This window comes from Ixodes scapularis, unplaced genomic scaffold, assembly GCF_016920785.2.
Source record: "Ixodes scapularis isolate PalLabHiFi unplaced genomic scaffold, ASM1692078v2 PGA_scaffold6__148_contigs__length_123643588, whole genome shotgun sequence".
NCBI classification, from domain to species: domain Eukaryota; kingdom Metazoa; phylum Arthropoda; class Arachnida; order Ixodida; family Ixodidae; genus Ixodes; species Ixodes scapularis.
Genome location: NW_024609881.1, coordinates 80,864,625 through 80,886,862, shown reverse-complemented (window position 1 = coordinate 80,886,862; position 22,238 = coordinate 80,864,625). Strand labels below are relative to the sequence as shown.

Sequence of the window (22,238 nt, the reverse complement as noted above, 5' to 3'; positions counted from 1 at the left end):
GTCGGGGCGCGCTGGACCCGCGTTGGTCTACGCTGGACTGTAAACACCATCGTCCAGGCGCTTTTCGGCGCGGCGTACTGGCCGACGAACGTCGGTCTGCGCCGGCGCACGTTGCGTTCGTCGACGTTGGAGTATAAACAACCCTTGACGCGAGGGAGCGTCGCTTGGGGTGACTCAACGCGTGAACTGACACGTGACACGTGCGAACGCGCGCCATTGGCTGGCGATGCGAGTGTTTGGCAGGCGGAAAACTCCGCTACCCTCGACTGCTACTGTATGCCCTTCCCTTCACAGTGTCACGAAATCTGAGCTACAGTCGCGTTATAACCTAAACAAGGCAGGGTGTGGTGAGTTCTGAGCATACCATTATCCCTCCTCAGCCAATAAGATTACAGCATTAGCCGATAAGAGCGTCGAAGAACCAATCACGAGAAAGGAGCGCGAACATTACAAGCCACGCCGTGCGTTTGTTAAGCTGTCGTGTCGGTGACCATAGCTTCAAGGAGCGACGCAACAATTTTTGTACTTTGCGCAAATACCGCCTAAAACGGATCCCTGACGTTAATGACCTATGAAACACGCGTTCGTTTTTCACCCTACGCAATAAAAGTTCCAGAAAAAAATTAAGGAAAAACGAGCACCGTTCACCCCCTCAACACGCAGCCATATCCAGCGGCCACGTGATCTGGAGCTGATTATATGCCGCCAATGTTGATCATAGCCACGCGCTGCGGTTGGCAAAGCACACGGCACGCGCTGAGTTCCAGACAGTGTTACACGGGCCACTACACGATTACATGTCGAGGCATCGATTGTCACGAGCCCAGATCAAATGCGTACGCAGTCTTCACGTCCACTGTGTGAGCAGCATGTGAATATTATCACCGCAAAGCTCGATGACGCATTCCCGGGGATCGTACTGTTGCCATTGTCCGCACAGCTCCGTCATCAAATTTCGCAAAGGAGCAAAAGGCGGCATTGGAAGGAGAGACTGAAAGAAAAGCTCCGCTTTCATCCTTTGAATTCCGCCGCGACGAAGAAGATACTTCTTGGTCAGTGGTGTTGCCGTTGCGTTCGAGTATTCTTGGGTCCCACTAACACTGATTTAAATCGGTCGCACGAATTTTTGTTTCTGTGCGTGGCTCTATTATATGCATATTTTTCGTCAACGAAGAGCGCACATATCAATTTTATGTACGGTCATGGTTGTCTACTGTACTTTTTTTTTTTTGTCAGATGGTGCGTAGATGGCATTGTTTCCTTCCATCTGCGTTCCAAATATTTCCAGTTCCCAATACTTTAATTTAAAGTTAGGTGTGTGGCGTACAATACCGGCCATCCTTTGTGTGTTTTATGTGCATATTTTGCGATAAGATACAAGAGATATTGTATTTAATCAGTTAAAATTGCGAAGCTGATGAAACTACCTAATTCTAACATTTCTCTTTGTACGGGTCCTTGTTGTTGTAATAAGATAAACGCGTCGTGCGTGTGCGTATATTTTTGTTTGATCAGTATGGAGCTTTCCTAAACTCGCTTTGTCTCTCCAGGGCCCTGGATCATGAGGAAGTGAGACGTACCAGTGCGCCGCCATGCGGACAACGGCGGCAGCGGCGCCTCTCGTAGTCGCCGCTGCCTCGTCTTTCCTACTAGTCCTGCTCACCACACTACCGCAGGACGCTTCCACTGCCCTGAATCCTCTGGTCCAACAAGTGAGTGAGGAGACCCTTTTTTAGAAGTTTGGATTATTGTAAAGTCCGATGACCGGTACTCTTTGGCTGACGCAACATGGAGGCAGAGAAGTGCACGTTAGGGAAATAAAGTAACTAAATACCGTTGCTCGTTACTTACTTGAAAGATAACTAAGTACGTTACTCGTTACTGTTATAAAAAAGGTAAATAGGTACAAGTGCTATGTTACATATAAGTTTGAATGGAGGGCAGTGCTCACATTCGAGGTCACGGTGGCTGTCGTCTGGTGGTTGACAGTGTTTGCGTTTCACCCATGCCATGAAAGATAACTTCCAGACAAAAATATAAATACAATAAACAAACCATAGTCACTCTCTTTCAGAGACTATATATTCATTATTAGTCTTCCACTCTCTCAAATAAAAAACAAAACAGAATGAACGATAAAAGATGTGATCCTTGCCACGAACGAACAACAACCAGACAGGTTTCATTTATAGTTAGTAAGTTAGTTACCCACTAATACTGTTTTAATGGCATCGGTGTTAACCTTCAGTTTTATCGCATCATCAAAGTTTTAAGCCAAAAGTTCTCTGGAATTCAAGCAAATTCGATGAATTTCACAAAAGAGAACGTTGTTCTTTTTCTCAATAACAGTGTACTTAATGAGATATAGTTTCGATGCCATTTACCCATTAGTAACCTGGTTGTCGTATGGATACATGTTTCTGCCAGTAAACACTTGAAACCTCAGTCCGATGCTCACATATGCCACGCGACAACGACACGCGTGCTAGCCTGCTGGCCCGGGTGATTCGAATTGATCTGCAAACAGCCACCTGAATAAATCGGTTTTTTATGCGGGCCCTTTTCAGTTTCCGGAAATTTTACTCCATTTAACTGAAAATGGGGGAAAAAAAAAAACTGAAGCGTCTTTTTTTTCCGTTTTCAATTAATTTCCATTGTGCTTTGAGAGGAAGCTTAACACTTACGCGTGTCGAGAGGGCGCAAACATTAACGCGTGATGCAATTAAAAAGGGCGTAGTTAATTGGACGGGCGCTCGTAAACAACCCGTCTAGTGTCGGCTGTTTGCGCAGAACCGACGGAAGCTCTGGTGCTTAAACAATAATCCCCTCTATTAAAGGAAAAAAAAAACAACAACACAACAATGCAGACAAATAAAACGGAGTTTTATAACCTTCAAGCGCCTGTTTGCCGTTACGCATTCCCAAATCGCCGAGAGCTTTTTGTTACGTCACTGACGCTATGGCGGGTAATTTCGTCTGTGGGTGCGAATGCACGGTTTCTAGCATGGTAACTCTGGAGCCGAAAAAAAGAACGGACGTAGGACAGACACAAAATGTGTGTTTTGTGTCTGTCCTACGTCCTGTCTTTTCCCCGGCTCCAGGGTTACCATGTCAGTATTGAACCAGTTCGCCTGCACCCTTGCTTTAGTTACATGGTTTCTGCCATGTTATAAATTGCCGGTTTGATACATAGAGGGGCCGGCGAATCTGCTAGGCGCCGAAAAACTGAGGGAAGGAGCTGCCTTTGTTCGCTCACACTTCGAACGCTCACACTCACACTCATACTCACTCTTCGAACGCGTTTCATAGTCAAACACCGGCGTCCACCTCCGCGGCGTTCGCTTTAGAAAGCGTTCGAAAGAGTGACTAGAGAGAAAAGCAGCTAGCTATAGGTCTAACCACTAACACATATTTTTAGTATTGCGTATACGAACAAACGCAAGCTCAATGCGGTAGCGCTGCGTGCTCTACGCTGCGAACGAGCGTCGTTGTCATGCGTTGTTGCATAGCCTCCTCTATACTCACAAAGCCTGGCAGTTCAAAGACGGAGCCACAGAGTGCCCGCGGTCGCAGATTTGGAGCGCGAGGATCTGGTAGTACAAAGCACCAAAGAGCCATTTCTCGGAGAACCTGGACGTCAGCGCACAGCGTTTTCAGCGGCGAGGACCCGAAGCACACTTGTTTGCTCGGGAGAAGTGTGTTTCGGGGTCTCGCCGCAGCGGGGCGCCAATCACGTGGCTCTCCTCTCATCCGTTGCCTGCCGCTCCACCTTTTCCATTTCGGTGACCGCTTCTCGTGTCGATCTGCCAGGCTTTGTCAGTATATAGGAGGATATGGTTGTTGGCCACTGCGCGTCTCTAACGCAAACGCACTGCGCTCGCGTTCCTTCGTGCACGCAATCATGAAACCCACTAATCATTCCAGTCAAAGCTCGGCGCTCTGGTCTCTACTTCTTCCTCCACTTACTCGGCGCATGTTAAGATTTACTGTCAACCCTGGAAACTTTTCATCCCTCTTCACAGTAATTGCAAGGTATACCGCGCTCGCAAGTACTTTAACCTGCTATCGCCGTATGTTCAAACTTGGGAAAATACGAAATGGCGATAGAAAAATTATAAACCTGCTTTGTACATGAAAAAAAAAAAAAAAAAAAAACGCAAATATTTTTTTTTTTATCACACGCTTCGAAAACGGCGAAAAAAAAAAGAAAAAAAAGCAGAACAATATTTTTGAAAAAATCTTTTCTTTCAAGTCGCCCGTACCAATACCGCAACAAATACGGGTTCTGATTGGGAACATCGGCCATAGTCTCTCTAGGTGACGGTAAGCGCAGCAGAACATCTTTCTTGACCTCTAGAAAATTGCAGCACATCTTTTTCGGTGTCAGAACACTGATAAAAAAAAAATAAAAAAAAAGTATAGGTGATACTTTTTTTCTTCTTCTATGCGCTGAAATGGAATAAATGCGTGGCTCACCGAAATTATGCTAAAAATAAGCGTACGTGGGAGGGAAGGGTACTCGTATAATTTTCCCATCGGCTTGCGAGCGAACATCAATTACACGGTCGCCGAGAGTTGAAGGGCGGGGAGTGGCTTATGTTTACATTGCTTCGTGATTGGTCGTTGGTTGTTCTTGTCGGCTAACGCCGTAGTCTGGTTGGCTATAGAGCGATGACTAGATGCGCGCTACTCGCCACGTCTCGCGTATCTGCCAGTGACGGTAGCGACTATAATTCGATGATCTCACACCGCGGTAGTCTAGCACAAAAATAAGTGATCGGAACATGAATCCCGATTTGTTCGCCTCCCGCGTAAGAAAACCCATTTTCTGCTGTCCTCTTTCCTCACTCAAAATGTTCTTATTCGCAAGTTTATAATTGTACATAACGCGCTGGCCGATAGATGGCACTACTCTCCGCGGTGACCTCCGAGAAAAGAAACGGCCACGGGCCACAAGGTCCCCAGTCACCATCTGGACAGTTAGCAGTTACATTGTGACGAAATGGCCACTTGTGTTCTAAAGCATTAGGCCGACAGCCGAAGAAGGCTTTCGGTAAACTGACACAGCCAGGGAATACACCGCGTGCAACGGGAAATGGCCAATTGTTGCCAAACCGTCGGTCATTGACTTCTTCAGAATATGTCCACGTGCCACACCCAATGTTGTAGGCGTTACCAATAAAAAAAGTACCCAAATACGTTAATGGTTACTTGCAAATAAAAAGAAAGCGCTACACCTCCTTCGTTACCTAAAAAATAAAATAGTTACGTTAACGTTACCGATATAAAGTGACGCACGTTACTTTTGCGTTACTTTTATGGTTATGAATTAACACGTTTTACTGTTAGGACGTTACAGGTATGCATAAGCGCCATAATTCAAGGAACATTATATTCATACAGAAACGGCGCGTAATTACCTTATCTTTTTTTTTTACTCACCTAAACACTCACGAAAAAAACGCAAAGAAAACAATTTACATAGCTTGGCGCCTAAAAACACACAAAAAACAGGAGCCTATTTTTTTTTAATCTTGGGAAGGATATGTAACGATTAACGTAACTACGTTACCCATTACTGTTTTAAAAATGCAGCGAGTACGTTATGGCACACCCCAAAAAAGGAAGGCGTTACCAGAACCGTCGTTTACTTATAACACGTTGCCGCCAAGACTGGCCACACCCGATATAGAGAGGAACCAAAAAAAAAAAGAAGAAAAATCGGTGGTTGATTGTGTTTTAACGAGAAGTGAAAGCTGCAAAGTGGTTGTTGCCCGGCACTGACAAACTGACAGACACCGCCGGGTTTTTGTCGAAACGAGCCCTTTCGAGTTTGTCGAAATCACACGCACAGCTGGCGTGGAGCCAGAGAGGACGAAGCGCCGCGCAACGCCTCATAGCTAAGAAAGTCGTAGTGCTGAATGAGGTGGCTTCATCAGAGAAGGCAAACGCTGAACACTCATTGGAAAAGAGTGCTGGGTCAACGCTCGGCTTTGAGTCAAGTTTGAGCTGAACGTTGGCGCAATCGTCGTGTCGAATCTGTGCCCAGCGTTGGCCTTCTCTGATGACGCCATCTCATTCAGCACTACGACTTTGTTTTCTAGATTGTGTTGCGCCACGGAGCGGTGGAATGCGGGCGTGCTCAATTGCCGCCGTGCCGTAGCCGGTTGTTCTTCGCTCTGGGTCTCCGTAGTAGAGGTGCGTGGTCTGTGATATGTGTGTAGCTAAAACGATGGATGCGCTTCCCTCAACGCGTGAATTGGAATGCGGTTCCTTCCACATCTGTTATGGATGTGGTTCTTTCCACGAGCGATATGAATGACAGTACCCAAACGCGCCGACGTACCTTGAGAGGCAGAGTACAGAAAAGGGGTGAAAATATTACAGGAAGATCCATTGGTGGATTCTTAGGAAATACGTTAGCATGACCCTTGGGACACGCCAAACACGTCCCCCTTTGGAAAACACTAACACTGACACCGCAACGATACCAAAAACAGGCAGCAACAAGTGGAGGAAGCAAAAGGGAAAGCCAAGAGAGAAAACCTGAAGAGAAAAGTGAAGGGGTCAGCGTTACCATTTCCCAGAGGGGGACGTGTGTGGATTTTTAAAGAATCATGCTAACGCATTTCCTAAAGATCCACCAATAGGTATTCCTGTATTTTTGTAAAGAAAATATAAAAAAAACAAGTATATGAAAGAAAAGGGTACAATATGTAAAGAAAGCAAAACACCGCATAATAAATTAGACCAGACTAGTAATAAAGATTGATCTGTGAGAAACATATAATCACGTCAAGACAACTGAACTCGGGCAGCTGTTAAAAGAAAGTGATTACAAAATCATTGAACCACTTTGAAAAATAATTTGTGATAATAACTTATTACTTTTAGGCGCTTGTATTTCTAATTGCCGTTAACAACTTTTAAAACAAAGTATAGTTGCAGTTACATTACATTTTCAAAGCAATTTACCCAAGTACGGCAGTCGTATACGGCATTGCACAAAATGCCTCATCTACAGCGGCGACACCAGGGCCTGCTTTCTAGAAGCAGCGTCTCAGCTAAGACAAGGTGAAAGAAAACTCTGCCAAAGCTAGCGCGCGAGCGAAGTGGCGTCTCAAGTCGAGTCTCAAGCGCTCGCGCTCCCAGACTTGGCAGGCTTTCTTTCACCCAGTCTCAGTTAAGACGCTGTTTCCAGCAGGTCGGCCATGACGTCCGTTTGGGCTAACTAACTTACCGAGGTCTAAAGATGCACGCAACACGAATGCAATTGCAATCAACGCCGAATCACCAAGACAAAAATACGTGTGAGGTATTTGAGACCATTTTCTTCGTAGCTATAAAAGCTATCCTAAGAATATTAATAAAAAAAAGCCTGAAGCTGGAACTTGCAGAATGTATGGGCTTTGCTCGGCATATAATCCCTGCTTTTGCCTTTCAATGAGTCTGCAGGCAATGCAAGACAATGCGCTGAGAAAGTGAGAGAGACAAGGGACGTCAGAACGTCGAGCTTCGGTTGGAAGGATTAGTGGGTAGACCGAAAGCTAGCTGCCTTTATCTCCACTGCACTCGTATAGAACGCGTTCGAATGCGAGAGTCGAACACCGGACGCCTGCGTTCCGCGTTTCAACGCGTTCGACAAGTGCAGGGGTGACAAAGGCTGCCTTTGTCTCCCCTGCACTTGTCGGACACGCTCGAATGCGAAAGCCAAACGCTGGACGCCGGCGTTCCACGTTCTAAAGCGTTCGACGAGTGACACATAGGCAACGGCAGCTAGCTTTAAGTCTACACACTGATTATACCAACCAGAGCTCGGCATTCTGACGTCCCTGCAAAAATCTTCGATACCTCAATGAAGCGCAGATTTCCAACAACTGGCATTCGAGTACAAGTATGCACCCAATGTTGTTATATGCGAGTCTAGTCCACCTGGACGTATTCGTGCATTAGGGTAGCAAATGTTTCATTCTTTGCGAAGTCACGCCTAGAGCCGCGTAACATGTTCATTCAGGAGAGTCTCACGTGTACGTGCGACATATTATTCCATTTCATTCAGACAATAAGTATTCTTGTGTCGCGATTTCTAATAGAAAATCATCACTGACAGCAAAAAACACAAAAAACACACATATTCCATAAAAGTAAGAACTTAACAGAACGCTTGAAGAAAAATCCTAATGCAGTCTCCTCACCACGCAATGTAAGCGATAATGAAAATCAGCATCATTCAACCACTGACAAAGAGCCCTTCTTACATCACAAAAAGCTGCGATTGTGATCCTATTGTTGAGGTCGTTCCTCTCGGACGAAGGTGATATGATCGAGGAGAAAATCGAATGAACTTACACAACGCGCCACTGCACTATCTTCGACATTGAAAGAGAAAACCCGAAGACTACCCTTGCGCTACTTGACAACTATCCATTTTTTTTTTCGAACAAAAGTGTTTGGCACATGAATATAATCCACGAAAATAAACTATGGCAACAAAGAAAACAAGCCTGAGCTTCTGCATTTAGAAGAACCTAATTAGTGAACCCAGTGTTGCGTGTTCTTTCTTTTTTTTTTTTTTACAGGAGCTGTGTCCCCCCCTTTTCGCCTTTTCTTTCTTCTTTAATTCGCATTCTTTCCTGCGCTACGTGTCCCGCCAGAAAATTCACCCCAGGTTAATCTCTCTGTTTTTGTTTCTGTGCTTTCCTTTTCGTGATCGACCCTTCTTTTTCTCCGTGATCCTGGTAATTCGGAGTTCGCTGCACAACATCGAACTTGCTAATCTAGTTTGTTAGACACGCTCGTGCGAGATTAGGCATGGAAGTCTTTTGGTGCCTTAGCGCAAGTGCTTGGGATAAAAGAACAAAGAAACATCCGTGCGGATTGGCTTCGCTTGACATGCGGATAGGCTCATTGAGATCGCTTCCGCTCGAACAACAAACCAACGATTTACAGAGCAACCATGCGCACCAGGATACATTAACTGACTCTGTGCTCCGGGCAGCCCGGGGGGAACGTTCGCTTCCGGCAAACACATGGTCGTGGTGATTTTGTTATTTTTACGAGGAAGTTCAAAGGGGCATTGTCCGGGTTGCCGGTCCGCTCGGGAACTGCAGCATTCCATAAATTCGTATCGTGTCTCCATTTCGATAGTGGGGATTTAGTCTGCCCCAATGGGCGCCTGTTGTCTCCGCTATAGATCATAAATTTAGCCTGTGCAGTACGACTGCTGGCCTGGGATGTTTCATCGTGAAGTATTGTGTATGGTTTAGAGATGCTGTACGCTGGTACGACGTTCATTTATATCGAAACGGTCAGGGGTGAGTGTTAAACCCAGGCAATGCCTGGAACGAGAGCGGCAATTCTTACGGTCTTCTGCTCTAGATTAAAAACCACTGTACTCCTTCTATACAGGAAAAAAAAAAATGTCAAACGCGTTTTTCTTTTTTTAGCTTGAATTATTTTGAACAAGGTTTCCGGCCATTTGGAAATTTTTAATCTTGGAGAGTGGTAGCACAGGACAGGACAACACGCTTCTTCAAAAACCGCGGAGGTTTATTTGACGAAACACAACCTTCAATAGACAACCAAGACAAATAATCCAAATAGACCAAAAGAAGACACGGATGACAACGCTCACGTCCCCACTCTCCAGAGTTAAAAAAATTCCAGTTCTTAAACAGCTAGCCGGCATCCTCGCATCAATTTGTTCCGACCACAGTGATTGATGCCGTGGTCGGAACAAACTATTTATGTCAATGTACTAACTATTTATGTCAATGCACTGAAATGAAATAAGTGCAGTGTGTCGATTGAAATAGTTTTAGCTTAAGATAAACAAACTCTCGTTCATAGGGAGTTGTTTTTGGAGAAGACGAAAAGAAGGGTTGTTCCGCATAAGAAACTACAAGCAGGCGGCTTTAAGACATGTAGATTTAACAAGTTCAGAAATTCTTCTAAGTCGATCACGGAGCGAAGAGGACAACATTGTGAAATTAGGGTGCCTTCTTAGAAGGAGTTGCAGCTGCGGTGAGAGGAAAAAACTACTCCCCCATTAAAATGCCATAAGAGAGAGCGCCTTTTCACTATCTCTGCAATCCCGGCCGATCCAGGGGCCCTGTGTCCTGCAGCGCGAGATTCTGCTCCGCGCACTTCAAGCTGCGGTGCGTAAACACGCTAGGCTAGCGATATGAGCTGGAATGCGAGCGCGATGACCGAGAGAAAAAAAGCTACTAAAAAGCTAGTAACTGCAGCAGTTCCTACCCGTTTTAATCGTTACTACTTTTTACTAGCTATTTACTACCTCAAACGCGCTACAGGAGGTAACTGCTGCTGCTGTGCGGGGGAGCGAGAACATGGCTGCTGGAAACCTATAGGGACGCTGTCTTACAGACTCTCTCAAATAATTACGGTGGGTACCGTTACTTCTTGGTAAGAGATACATTCCTTGGAACGTTTAGCAACAATGTTGGAGAACAATATTGGTGTGAAAGCCGCACCATATCTGTAACATCGTTCACGGACGAGGTGGTCACTGACAAACCGACGTCTTTCAAATGATCAGTATAAAGGAGGCAGATCGGGGGAAGTGATTTTGTTACCGCGTCGTCGCGTGTGTGTCTTGTGGGCGTGTTTGTCATCTGGGTTTTAAATCCTATGGTCTTTGTTGAATGTATAATGCGTCTGCAAACATGCACGTAAACAGTGTGAAAATAAATCGATTCCAGGGATAATAACGTTATGGCCATTTTTGAATTTGACGTTGACAAGCGCAACCTGGGTTTTGTAAGAGTTAGTGCAAGTTACTAGTTAAAGGCAGTGAAAGATTCTAGGTTGGTTAATAACTGTCACAAGACTCTTGACTTAAGATCTCGACTGCTACTACTTACGGTTACTAGGTGTCTAGTAGTAACTTATGTGACAAGCAGTTACTACCTATTAAATACTACTAGATTTTTTAAAGCGTGTACAGCCCACGCTGCCTAGCGGGCAGCGAGCCAAGCTCCGAAGCGGCAGGGGCGGTTTTCAGATTCATGGATTTTCCGCGCGCGCATGATAGCGACAATAGGGAGTTTCCGTAGACCGCGTTTCCCTCTCCGCTAAGCCCTCCGCAATAAAGAAGCCGCTACTGCGCCTGCGCGCCGATGGCCTTGACTGTAGAGTTCAGGGTATCGTAGCGGGTTACGGAGGACGTTGCGGAACTACGAAAACGATCTACGAAAACTTCATAATTACTTTTGATGGCGATGCGCGCGTTATCAGATCCGCGCTCGACCTTGCGGCCGCAGCGCAGGAGAACGTCATGAGGGAGCTTTCGAACATCGTTTTCTCCTGTAAAAGAACTTGTTGTTGAGCTAGTTGGTGTTGACTGAATTGAACCATGGTTAAAAGCGCTAAAAAATGATGTACACAAGATAGAAGACAAACACGGGCGCTACTCACAACTAAAGAAATCAAGAACGACCGAGGATGTGGCACGAAGCACGCCAGGCCGTACATCGAATGCGTCACAGGGGTCGTGTATGAAATCCCCCTAACGTGTGGAAAATTTTACGTTGGACAAACGGGAAGATGCACGAATGACTGTTTAAGAGAGCACGCGCAAAATTTAAAGACAAACGACGGGGCACATTTGCCCGCGCACTGTAGGGTCTGCAAATGCGAGCCACGCTTCGGTGATACCAAGATTCTCGGTAGAAGCAGAATTCAAAGGGCACGCGAACTGCAAGAGGCATATTTTATCAAGAACAGGGGACCCCAGTGCGTCAGCGACACGTCAATAGTATTGTATAACGCTGAGATTTGTTTTTTCGATAAATACATGTAAACATGTAAACGGTTTTATGCTCTTGTATCTCGCCCATGAGTAGCCTGGGTGACGATAAGTGTATCAGATATATATATATGTACTTCCATCTTCCTTTCCCAATACAGTTGTGAGTAGCGCCCGTGTTTGTCTTCTATCTTGTGTACGTCTTTTTTTAGCGCTTTTAACCATGGTTCAATTCAGTCGTTTTCTCCGTCCCGCAACACTTTCCACAACCCGCTACAATATACAATAGTAAGGGTGCAGGCGAGCTGGTGGATGTTAACCATGTTGAATATACCTGAGACTGGTGTAGAAAAAAACATAAAAGTCGAAGAAACAGAACGGGACAGGACGACGTCTCAAGGGGACAACGGGACAGGACGACGCTACAATGCCCGGAATTCTACAGTCAAAGGTCATCGGCGCGCAGGCGCAGTAGCGGCTTCTTCGTTGCGGAGGGCTTAGCGGAGGGGGAAATGCAGTCTACGAAAGCTCCCTATCATGAAGTTTCCACCTCGAAAACTCCCTATTAGGGATTTTTCCTAGACCTCGTTTCCCCTTTCAGAACGAACAAGCCGCTACTGCGCCTACGCGCCTATGGCCTTGACAGTAGAGTTCCGGGTATCGTAGCGGCTTGCGGAGAGCGCTGCAGGACGGCGAAAGCCATCTATGAAAACTCCCTATTGCGGCGAGCGCGCATCTGACACTCACGCTATGCGGGCGGCGTAGGAAGAGGAGGGAGCCATCGCGCGCGGGGGGTGCGTCCACGAATCTGAGCACCCCCGCTGCGGCTCCACCGCTTGGCTCGTTGCCCACTGGCACGGCCCACTAGACAGCGTGGGCTGCTGTACTGCTTGGTCGCCGCTCGCGCATTCCGGCTCAAATCGCCAGCCACCATACATTCCATCGCACAAACATCTGCAGTGCTGACGAAGGCAAGCCGGCGAGCGTGGACTTACTTTACCAAGCGCCGTCCTTGCGCGAGTTCTCGTATAAACAAAGCATTCTGTCGAGCGAGGGTCGCTCGTCTGGGCTGCGCTTTTTCTGCATTCTAGACATCTGTGTACCGACGCGTGTGTTTAACCCTATCACGTCCAGCGACGACGACGACGACGACCGCGGGTAAAGACTGACACGCACGTTTGCGCCTGAGTGCGATTGACTTGCGTCGCCCTTCCGGTAACCGCTCGTAACCGCCTTGCCCTGAAAACGCTACCGATCCACGCCTAACTAAAGACAGACGATTGGGCTGTATTCGCGGGATCGAATATACGCACCGTGTATGAAAAATGGTCGCTTATAACATCGTCTGAGCTACCTACAGCCCTTGGTGAAACTATGCAGAGAGCAAGTCATGTCCTTCTTGCGCAGGAGTTGCGGTGACGTCAGAAAGACGCCGAGCTCTTATTGGCTCTCATTGAAGAATAGTGGGTAGACCTCAATCCTAGATGCTTCGAGGTCTACCCACTATTCTTCAATCAGAGCCAATCACAGCTCGTCGTTCTGAAGTCCACACAACCCCTGCAAAAGGAGCAGACGAACTTGTTCTCCGCGTTATAGGATATGTGCCCAGATCGGAGGTGTTCCAGCACTACACAATGTAGATGGCGTGGTATCATAAAAACGAGCGGTGTATTTGCGGCTTTAAGAAGTGCAGAGTTCAGGCCACGCAAGCACATCGGCGTGTAGCTGGCGCAACGAGATAGAGGGCTTTCGAGCGATAAACTGTGAGCTCAAAGTGAGCCTCAATTCGCCGCCGCCATGTTGCACATTCTTGGCCACTAAACACGTGGCTGTACCAAATACCGAGGCTTTTTACGCAAACCCGAGCCTCGATTTGTATTGCGATCGCTGTAAAATACACGATTAACCATATTTTCAATAGTGTTAACTCTAGAAATCAATGTCTCGCTCTAATTAAAAAAAAAAAAAAAAAAAAGCCTAGTACAGCACCGCGGCTGACGGCGTCTAACGGAGGCATTGCGAATCTGTCCGAGATTTTGTCGTGAAAGCACACTGTTGACTTAAAACAAGCGAAACATAACTAACATCGTCGGTACTGTTATTAAATATCAATAAGCAATTATTTGTGCGCGGTACTTCGTTAAAATCTAGACGTAAAACTATCAGGCCTGGTGTCTAGTGGTCAAAAATGTGCAACATGGCGGCGACCAATTGGGCGTCGCTTTTGCCTGGTGAATGGGATACCAGTTTATCGCCCAAACACCCTCTACCTCGTTGCGTTGGCGATACGATATTTATCGGGGGCGCTCTGGACTATATTTAGAGAATGAGATCTCTCTCTCTCTCTCTGAATGTCTCCGTCGGGAGTAATAGGGAAAAGACGGGTCATTGGCCGCCGCGCCAATCGGGGGCATTGTTTCGCGCGAGTCCCCATCAAGGGTCGTTAGGTTCTGGAAAGAATGAGTGGAGGAATTTCAGGGACAGCCATTGAAACAAATAGGCGCTCGTTACCGTTCGGATAGACGCGTGAAGTCACCATTTCGAGAAAAGAAAGCTAGCAATGGAAACCAAAACATCCGTTACTGATCGTACATGCGTGATATAGTCACTTAAAGAAAATAACGCTTCAATAATTATTTTTAGCGTGTTTTTTTAATGTTTTATTAGCCTATTTCTGTCGGTGGCTGTCTGCGAGGAGCTCCAAAGCAACGAGGGCGACGCAATATACGAGCAAAATCTTCCATATTTCATCCTCGGTATTCTGCGGAACCCCGTAAAGGCCGGCTCAAACATTTGCATTTAAATGTGATCGACTCTGTTGCAACGGCTAGAGATCTCTTACGTCGAGAATAGAAAGCACACTGGCGCCATGGGGCGGGTAGTTATGGAACTCGAATTTTTCAGATAGAAACTGCCTAGATTTGATTTCGCAGATAGTGTAAAAACTTTGAGTTATAGTAATACGCATATCGGAAGCGTTTCAGGCAGAAGAAAGGAGTTTTATAACAACTTAGACTATTCAATTTGAAGAAAAACAATCTTCCCATAAATATTAACAAAAAATCAAATTTCGAAACGTAAAACTGCACTCCGAAACGTTGTTTTGTTTTCGTTCCTCTATCGGAACGTAGCCATAAGGACGTTGTTTATAACCACGTGGAGGCCACCATTTGTGCCGTGGTCGTTGTTTAGGGGTCAATAAAAAAACCGCCCATGCTTTAAACTTTATGTTATCTACGGACCATGGTCAAGAGGAATGATGGGCGCGACTTCCGGGATTTCTGTCCTTAGTCACGGATCGCGCTTTACGAGAGTTTTCTTCCTGTTTGCTTTCAAATGTCTTTCTTAAAATACAAACAAAACAAAAAACACCCTTGGCTCTATTCTACTTGGTCATGCGCTCTTCCAAGATACACTCCTGTTCTTCCTCTCCTTCGTCGTCGTTCTTCTCCCTAGTCTCTCAGGGCTATAGACTATAGTTCATCATGCTTAATCATCACCAGCTCGTTTGCCCCTCTACACTTTGTACACCTTATATCTTTAGCGTCTCATATATAGAAAATCGAGCAACAAAGATTCGTTTCAGCCCCCCCCCCCCCTCCCCCTCCCCTTCCCCCGTCTTCCGGACGCCTTACTCTTATTATGTTGATACGTGCACCACGTCCGTTAAATACGGAATAAAAACTACTCAGCGTTCGTCTTCTAGGATTAAGCTTGACGGCAACACTGGCAGCATCCTCTACCCCTTGCACCTTTAAAGGAGCTGTGCAACAATTTTTGTACTGTGCACAAATACCGCTTAAAACGGATCCCTAACGTTAATGACCTATGAAACACGCGTTCGTTTTTCACCCCACGCAATAGAAGTCCCAGAAAAAAATTTAAGAAAAACGAGCAGCGTTCACCCCCTCAACTCGCAGCCAGAACAAGCGGCCACGTGATCTGGAGCCGATTATATGCCGCCAGTGTTGATCATAGCCACGCGCTGGGGTTGGCAAAGCACAGGACACGCGCTGAGTTCCAGACATTGTTATGACTCGGCTGTTGTCGTCGTTGCAGCGATTGGACACGGGTCACAACCCGAATGCTTCTCGAGCTAGCAATTGTCACGAGCCCAAGTCGAGTGCCCACGCAATGCTCGGGTCCAATCTATGAACCGCATTCAAATATCGTCACTTGGGTGTACTGCGATCCCCGAGTTACGTCATCAAATTTTGCAAAGGAGAGATTGAATGAAAATGACCTCTTTTGTCCTTGAAATTACACCGCAACAAAGGAGTTTCTTGGCCAATGGCGTTGCGCGTGAGTATCCTTGAGTCCCAGCTGTGCCAGTAAGCTCGTGTAGAGAGAAAAACATTCCAATTGAATATCGTTGCACAGCTCCTTTAAGGCCGGTTCACGCATACAGCAGAGCGCTAAGTTAGCGCTACGTGAGCGCTCGAAGGAGTGCTCATGTGGCGCTTCCTAGCGCGTGATGTAGCGCTCGGTTAGCGCTTCGGAAGCGCTCTGTTAGCACTTCAGAAGTGCTTTGTTAGCGCTCTTTGAGCGCTACAGAAACGCTTTGTTAGTGCTCTCACGCTCCGTGTGCCGTGCCTGCTGCTGCGGAACAGCGCGTGCACGGCGATTCCTTTGTTGTTGTTTTTCTTTTGGCATTGAAAGAAGAGGAAGTAAAAGAGCCGCTCTCCAAGCAAAGGGTCGGGCAGGCGATCCAGAGTCATGGACTCTGAGCGACTAATTGATTGGACACGACCTCATCGCTTTCTATTAGATATGCGTGACCCTGGTTTCAAAGACAAGCTGTTAAAAATAATCGCCTTCGAAAGAGCTCTGCGTCTCGGTCCCTCAGCCTAGGAATGAGGTTCACCGGGTACCCGTCTGTATCTCGGTGGCGAAAGATTTCGCGCACCCAGAGGGCTCTTCTGGGCGTTAAGCCGTCCTCACACAGATGCTCTAATCGCGTATGCAAGAGCATTTGCCGCATTTCTATTTCAGCATCCCACATGTCCGCCATGGAGCTGCTGATGTAGACCGAACCACAGGAACCGGAACCGCAGTGCACGCGCTAATCCGCAGCACCGCGGTACAATAAGCGCTGCTGAAGTGCTAAAAAAACGCTACTGGAGCGCTAACAAGGCGCTACTGGAGCGCTAACAAAGCGCTACTAAAGCGCTAATCACGCGCTATATGAGAATGAAGTCACGCGCTAGGAAGCGCCACATAAGCGCTTCTTAAAGTGCTCACGTAGCGCTAACTTATCACTCCGCTGTATGTGTGAACAGGCCTTTAAGAACGCATGCAACTCCCAGAAAATCTTTTTTTTCTTTCTCTTGTTGTTCAGTGCCCTGATAGGACACGTATGTTACGAAGTTATAAACAGGTACTCATACGTCGCGAGAAACATCTTCAGTAGGAAAAGATTATGATGTTTCGATGCGTCGATCGGAAATAGGAGCACGTTTGGGAATCAATTCTAGACACTGAACTCCAAAAGAAATGTTTCTTAAAGTGGCTAGATTTCCGAGTTATGCCACAGTATAAAGATAATAATAAAAAAAAATTAGCGAAAAATTTGCGTATCAGGACTTATTTTCGGAGGTGCTTCTGCGTGGGTGACGGCGATGGAGGGGGGGAGGGGGGGGGATCGAGAGAAAGAAAAAGAGCGATAGCGCGTATTGCCATCGATGACATGGTTGTGCAAGGGGCGACGGCGATGAAGATAGAATGATAGCGAGGAGGCGATAAGCCGAGCGCGCTCCCTGCTATCACATGGTTTTTCGCGCACGGACACCGCAGAATTTCGCCGGAAAAAAGGCAATAAAAATTCCCAAGTAAACATTCCCTTTCCACTCTGGTGAAGAGGCAAGACCAGCGAAGCTGTACTTTGGTGGGAATGAAGTAATGGTGAAAATGAAGTAAAGGCTGGAAAGTTTGCCGCCATCTATGAGCGACGGCGGCACTCCGGGTTTCTGGTTGCCGCCGTCGCTCATAGATGGCGGTAGCTGACCGGAGTGTTGTTTTGACATTTATTTGCTGGCGAATGGGCAAACTAGCCCTTAACAGGTCCGCTGTAAAAATGACAAAAAAACAAAGCGATGTGCACAGGGACGTTAAACATGACGTTCCGCTTGCTTGTTGTTATCATTCAGATCTAGTCACATTCTGAGCTTTGTCATTTGCCGGGATATACTTCCATTGTTCGCCGCGATTAAAGAATTGCGTAAACAACTCAGTTCTGAGACTGTAAGTGGCAAAAACCACGCAAACACATCGCCTCCAACGCGACTGAACATTTGTTTCCCTCGAAAAGTGCTTAAACTTAGGAAATGCCACGAAGCGGCAAAACATCACAAAATAAAGAATGAAAATAAATCACCCCCTTTCCACACAGGCACTACTATGCAGCTAGGCGCTCACTCCGAGCACACTAGCTAAAAAACCAACCTCCTCTAAAACTGAACTGATGGAACCACACGGACCAAAGTTTGCCGTGAAAGATATTTTCAGCTCTGTTATATAGAGACTTTGTGTGCACCTCTCGTTTTTGCTTCCTGCAGTGTCGGGGTCGAGTTATGTCTAGCAATCTCCACCAGCTCGGGCCAGACGAGAACAAGTACCTCTCTGCAAAGTCATGACCATTCCAACCCGATATCGTTTCATAGCCACCCCCCCCCCCCCCCCCCCACCCCCCTCTTAACTCCCTTACTTCCTTCTAGAAGGGGGTCATCTAAGTAAGATTTACGCTATGCAAGATTTATGTCCTTCTAAACTACCTCGAGATGTCCCCTTGATTTTGTCCAGTTTGGGCGCTTCCTTCAAAGGTGGAATCATAGTTACCGTAAAATGAAGCGTTTTCTTTTGTTGTCGTTATTTTTGGGCTAAATTTGAACACGGAATTGTTACCCCCCCTGGTTTGTGTATAAAATAAGAGGGCAATATTACACTTGCAAAGGTTAGCGCTTTTGATGTTCGGAATCCAAAAAAAAACAAAAAACGGTCGATAACCCGAAACGTTTGAAAAAGCATCTACTAAACTCGCAGAAGAGAGAAGAGCGTTACGTACAGTGAACAAAATGTTTCGAACGAATCTTGGCTCGTGTGATAGCAAAGCCCCAGCGTCCCCTTCACAGCGAACACTCTACTTCAACAAAAATCTGAAAAAAAAAAGCTTAGATTTTTTTTTTTCTTAGAGGGCAACGATCTTTTAATGTTTCTAATGACATTTGACGGCCCCTTATTTTGTTGAAACACAAAGAATGCGATAGAGAAATGTATTCTGATACAAAAATATAAATACTCTCTAAATACCCTATCCCGACACTGCCAAGTCTTGGCTTTAAGTTCCGTCGCGCCTTCCTAAGCTTTTGACTCGACGTTGCAGAGAGCAAACAGTTTGTAAGGATGTTGAATGCATGTCAGCTCCGCGTTCGTTCATCGTATATACTTCGTTCTGAGATCGCATTATATCAAATCGAAGCTTTAGCCTTCTGAGTGGAACGCTGTTGAACGTGCGGCGTTCTAAAATTGAAATTCTAGTAATGTCAAAAACGGGACAGTTTCTGTAAGAAAAAAAAAAAAAAGAGCATTTTAAAGACGGCAGACGAAGCGCATGAAATATGGATGCACTTGCGAACTGGAAGTTTATCAAGCACGACTATACCCCGTTCTCCCATACGATGGACTGTACGGCAAACGCTTCGAAACGTCCCTTCCAACCCAGCGATGTCAAGCTATCACGTGACCACACGCGTCGCTGCAACGCTTCCGCAAAGTCACATGACTCTCACAAGGCATTGAATTGGCTTCGACAACCCGTAAAGTTCCCTGCGGTCCGTCGCAAGGTAAAACTGAGTATAGTGGGACACGGCTATACGAAGCTGGCAGCTTTACTGCGAAGGCCTTGACGCATAACGGCGCATGTAGGGAAGAAAAGAACAAAGAAAGAAAGAAGGAGGAAGTGCATATAGGAACTCATCCATCGTCTGCTTCCATGACAAGTACACGGTGCGTCAGGGACATAAAACGAGTCTTGGATATGGATGAATTCGTCCGGATCAACCCAAAATAATATGCCATCGACCACGCTGGGACCTCCTGGTCTTGAGACCCGTTGTCGCGGGGGGGGGGGGACGCGCAAATGACAGAATCGCCTTCTACGACCTCGGCCGCCTTTTTTACCCGGTTATTTTCACCCTCCTTCGTTTCTGTTTTTTTTTTTTTTTCCTCACACTAGATTCCTCTTTTGGGATCAAGAATATTTGTTCTTGTTTCTTTTCCCAGCCGGCATTGTTGCAGTCCGGGAAATTAATGCGCACGGCGTTGGCGCGTGGCCAACAATCGACCTTTCCCGAATGGCGAAGGGCACTGCTCAGTGACGCATGAAAACGAACTTGTTGAAAGCTTTGAGATACTCAGCGCACGGCTTATTATGATTACACTTCTCAGCTCGTGATTGGTCCTTCGTGGTCCTTATCGGCTAATGCCGCAGCCTGATTGGCTGCGAAGCGACGAATCAGCTTTCTATGGCTCCCCACTAAAGTTATATATATATATATATATATATATATATATTATACGCGGGCCGACTGATTTTGGTGGCAGGATACCACAGTATTAACTTTTTCGCATAAACAAAATTTAATTCTTGCTTTTTTTGTTATTTTTTTTAGACAAAAGATATGAAACCGATGCTAAGCCACTCACACGGGCTCACGCGGTAGTCCAACGCTGCCAGGTCTACTCATTTATCAGTAGATCTACTGATTTCGTTCCGGGTCTACTGATTTACTGAAAGAAAAAAGAAATCTGACTTTTTTTCAGTAAAAATACTTAAATGTATTATTTGGCCCCTGCAGTTCCCAGGGTCGCCCATCAAAGGAAACTCATATTTTCCCAGAATTAAAAACGAAGCACTGGCTAGATGGCTCAGAAACTGGTCCTATTCGAGTGACTTAGCCGTATATTCATCTATCTATTCACCCAGAAGCCTGTCGACGGTGACATCCGGGCCAGAGCCATATATGGGGAGAGTTTGGCCAGTCTATGATCTCGCCGCCGTAACATCCCTCTCCCGAGCGAGCCAGTCAGCCTCTGCGGTGCAGAGCGAGAGGCGTGAGCGCATACGCGTGAACTCTCGGCTGCTCCCAGCTGAGCGGAGAGGGCCGCCATTTTCATTTATTCGCCCGGAGGAATGCATGGGATCGACATCCAAATTTCGGTTCTTTCCTTTTATTTGGCAGGCTCTGGAAAGAAAATTATATCATGTTGTTCCTCGGTGGCTAAAAAAAGCTAACAAATTAAGCTCTCCGCGTTTGAACGCAAACATTGAGTCAGGCGAGGAAGAAATAAGCCCGAAGCAGACAACGCGTCGACTCAACAGTGCTTCGCGCCGACAGCGTTGCGTCAAAAAATTTCCGCAGTCCAGTAAGGCCAGATGGCAGCTTGCAGAAGACTTCCATTGGACATGTACGCGCGCACTTCCCGGAACTTCATGCTTTGGTTTCGTTTGAATAATAGCGACTGGTGGATGTCGCACTGTTGCCCTCATCTGTTGATTTTAAAAGTGGCTCAGACTCAATTTCAAAGAATAATACTCGAAATCGCCACACTAATCAATGCTGATATAAAAAAAAAGAAGAAGAACATTAACGGTGCTATTTTATGTTGTCCTCCATAAAACAGGTAAACTTTAGTTGGGTATAAGTGAACGAATTACTCGAGAACTAATCTTGTTTTTTTTTCATTTTTATTTGTTTATTACCATGTTATTTGTTACTCTATACTATTTCTTCGAATTGTGGTTTAATAGAAATAGTAAAGCATGGCAAAACACGAATTTCGTGGTATCTACTGATATTTGTGCAAATCTACTGACATTTTGAAGATCAATCTGCTGACTTTTTTTTTCTCCATCTGGCAACACTGCGCGGCAAACTGGGACGTCAGGCGTTTCCTAGTGAAGTCGGGGGCACCTCTGACGTCAGCTTTTGCAAAAGAGATCGCGGCGATCGGAAGGAGGGACTCGCCGGAAGTTACGTCTTTAAGACTGCGTAGTTTTTGTTTTGTTCTTCTAATAATTATTATTATTGCCAGCTAATTCGCGAGCCTTTCCATTCCGTCCGTTTTTCCTCACTGAAAGGATGGCTGTTTCGTTGCTGTAAATGTTCAAGACGTGTGTTAGAGCGGAATGATCGACTTCAAGAGTACTAATCTCTCGTAGATGATATGGGAAGAGCTGAAATTCCAATAAGTTGGTTGTACGTGAATCGTACTCATGCTGACTGAAATGCTCTTTTTGTATTACTAGGGTGCAGATGATGAAGTCAGATGACGCCTATGAAGCTGACGGAGTTTCTTTAGAGGGATGCCACGAGCTCAACCAAATTAAACAACGAACGACAGCGACCTATCGGTCTCAGATTTCTAAATAACCTGCCCATCGCTCTGTATTGAGCCCGACAGTATTGAAATCAGG

General features: G+C 46.1%; 1 protein-coding gene across 1 annotated transcript in view; it reads left to right on the top strand.

Annotated features, from left to right (window-relative positions):
- Positions 1-1,559: 1,559 nt before the first annotated feature.
- Positions 1,560-22,238, top strand: part of LOC121838531 — a 52,653-nt gene continuing 31,974 nt past the window's right edge. Inside the window, exon 1 of the mRNA XM_042294832.1 lies at positions 1,560-1,712. Coding sequence (XP_042150766.1) covers positions 1,593-1,712 — 120 coding nt within the window. The 5' untranslated portion in view covers positions 1,560-1,592. The remainder of the gene's footprint in view (positions 1,713-22,238) is intronic.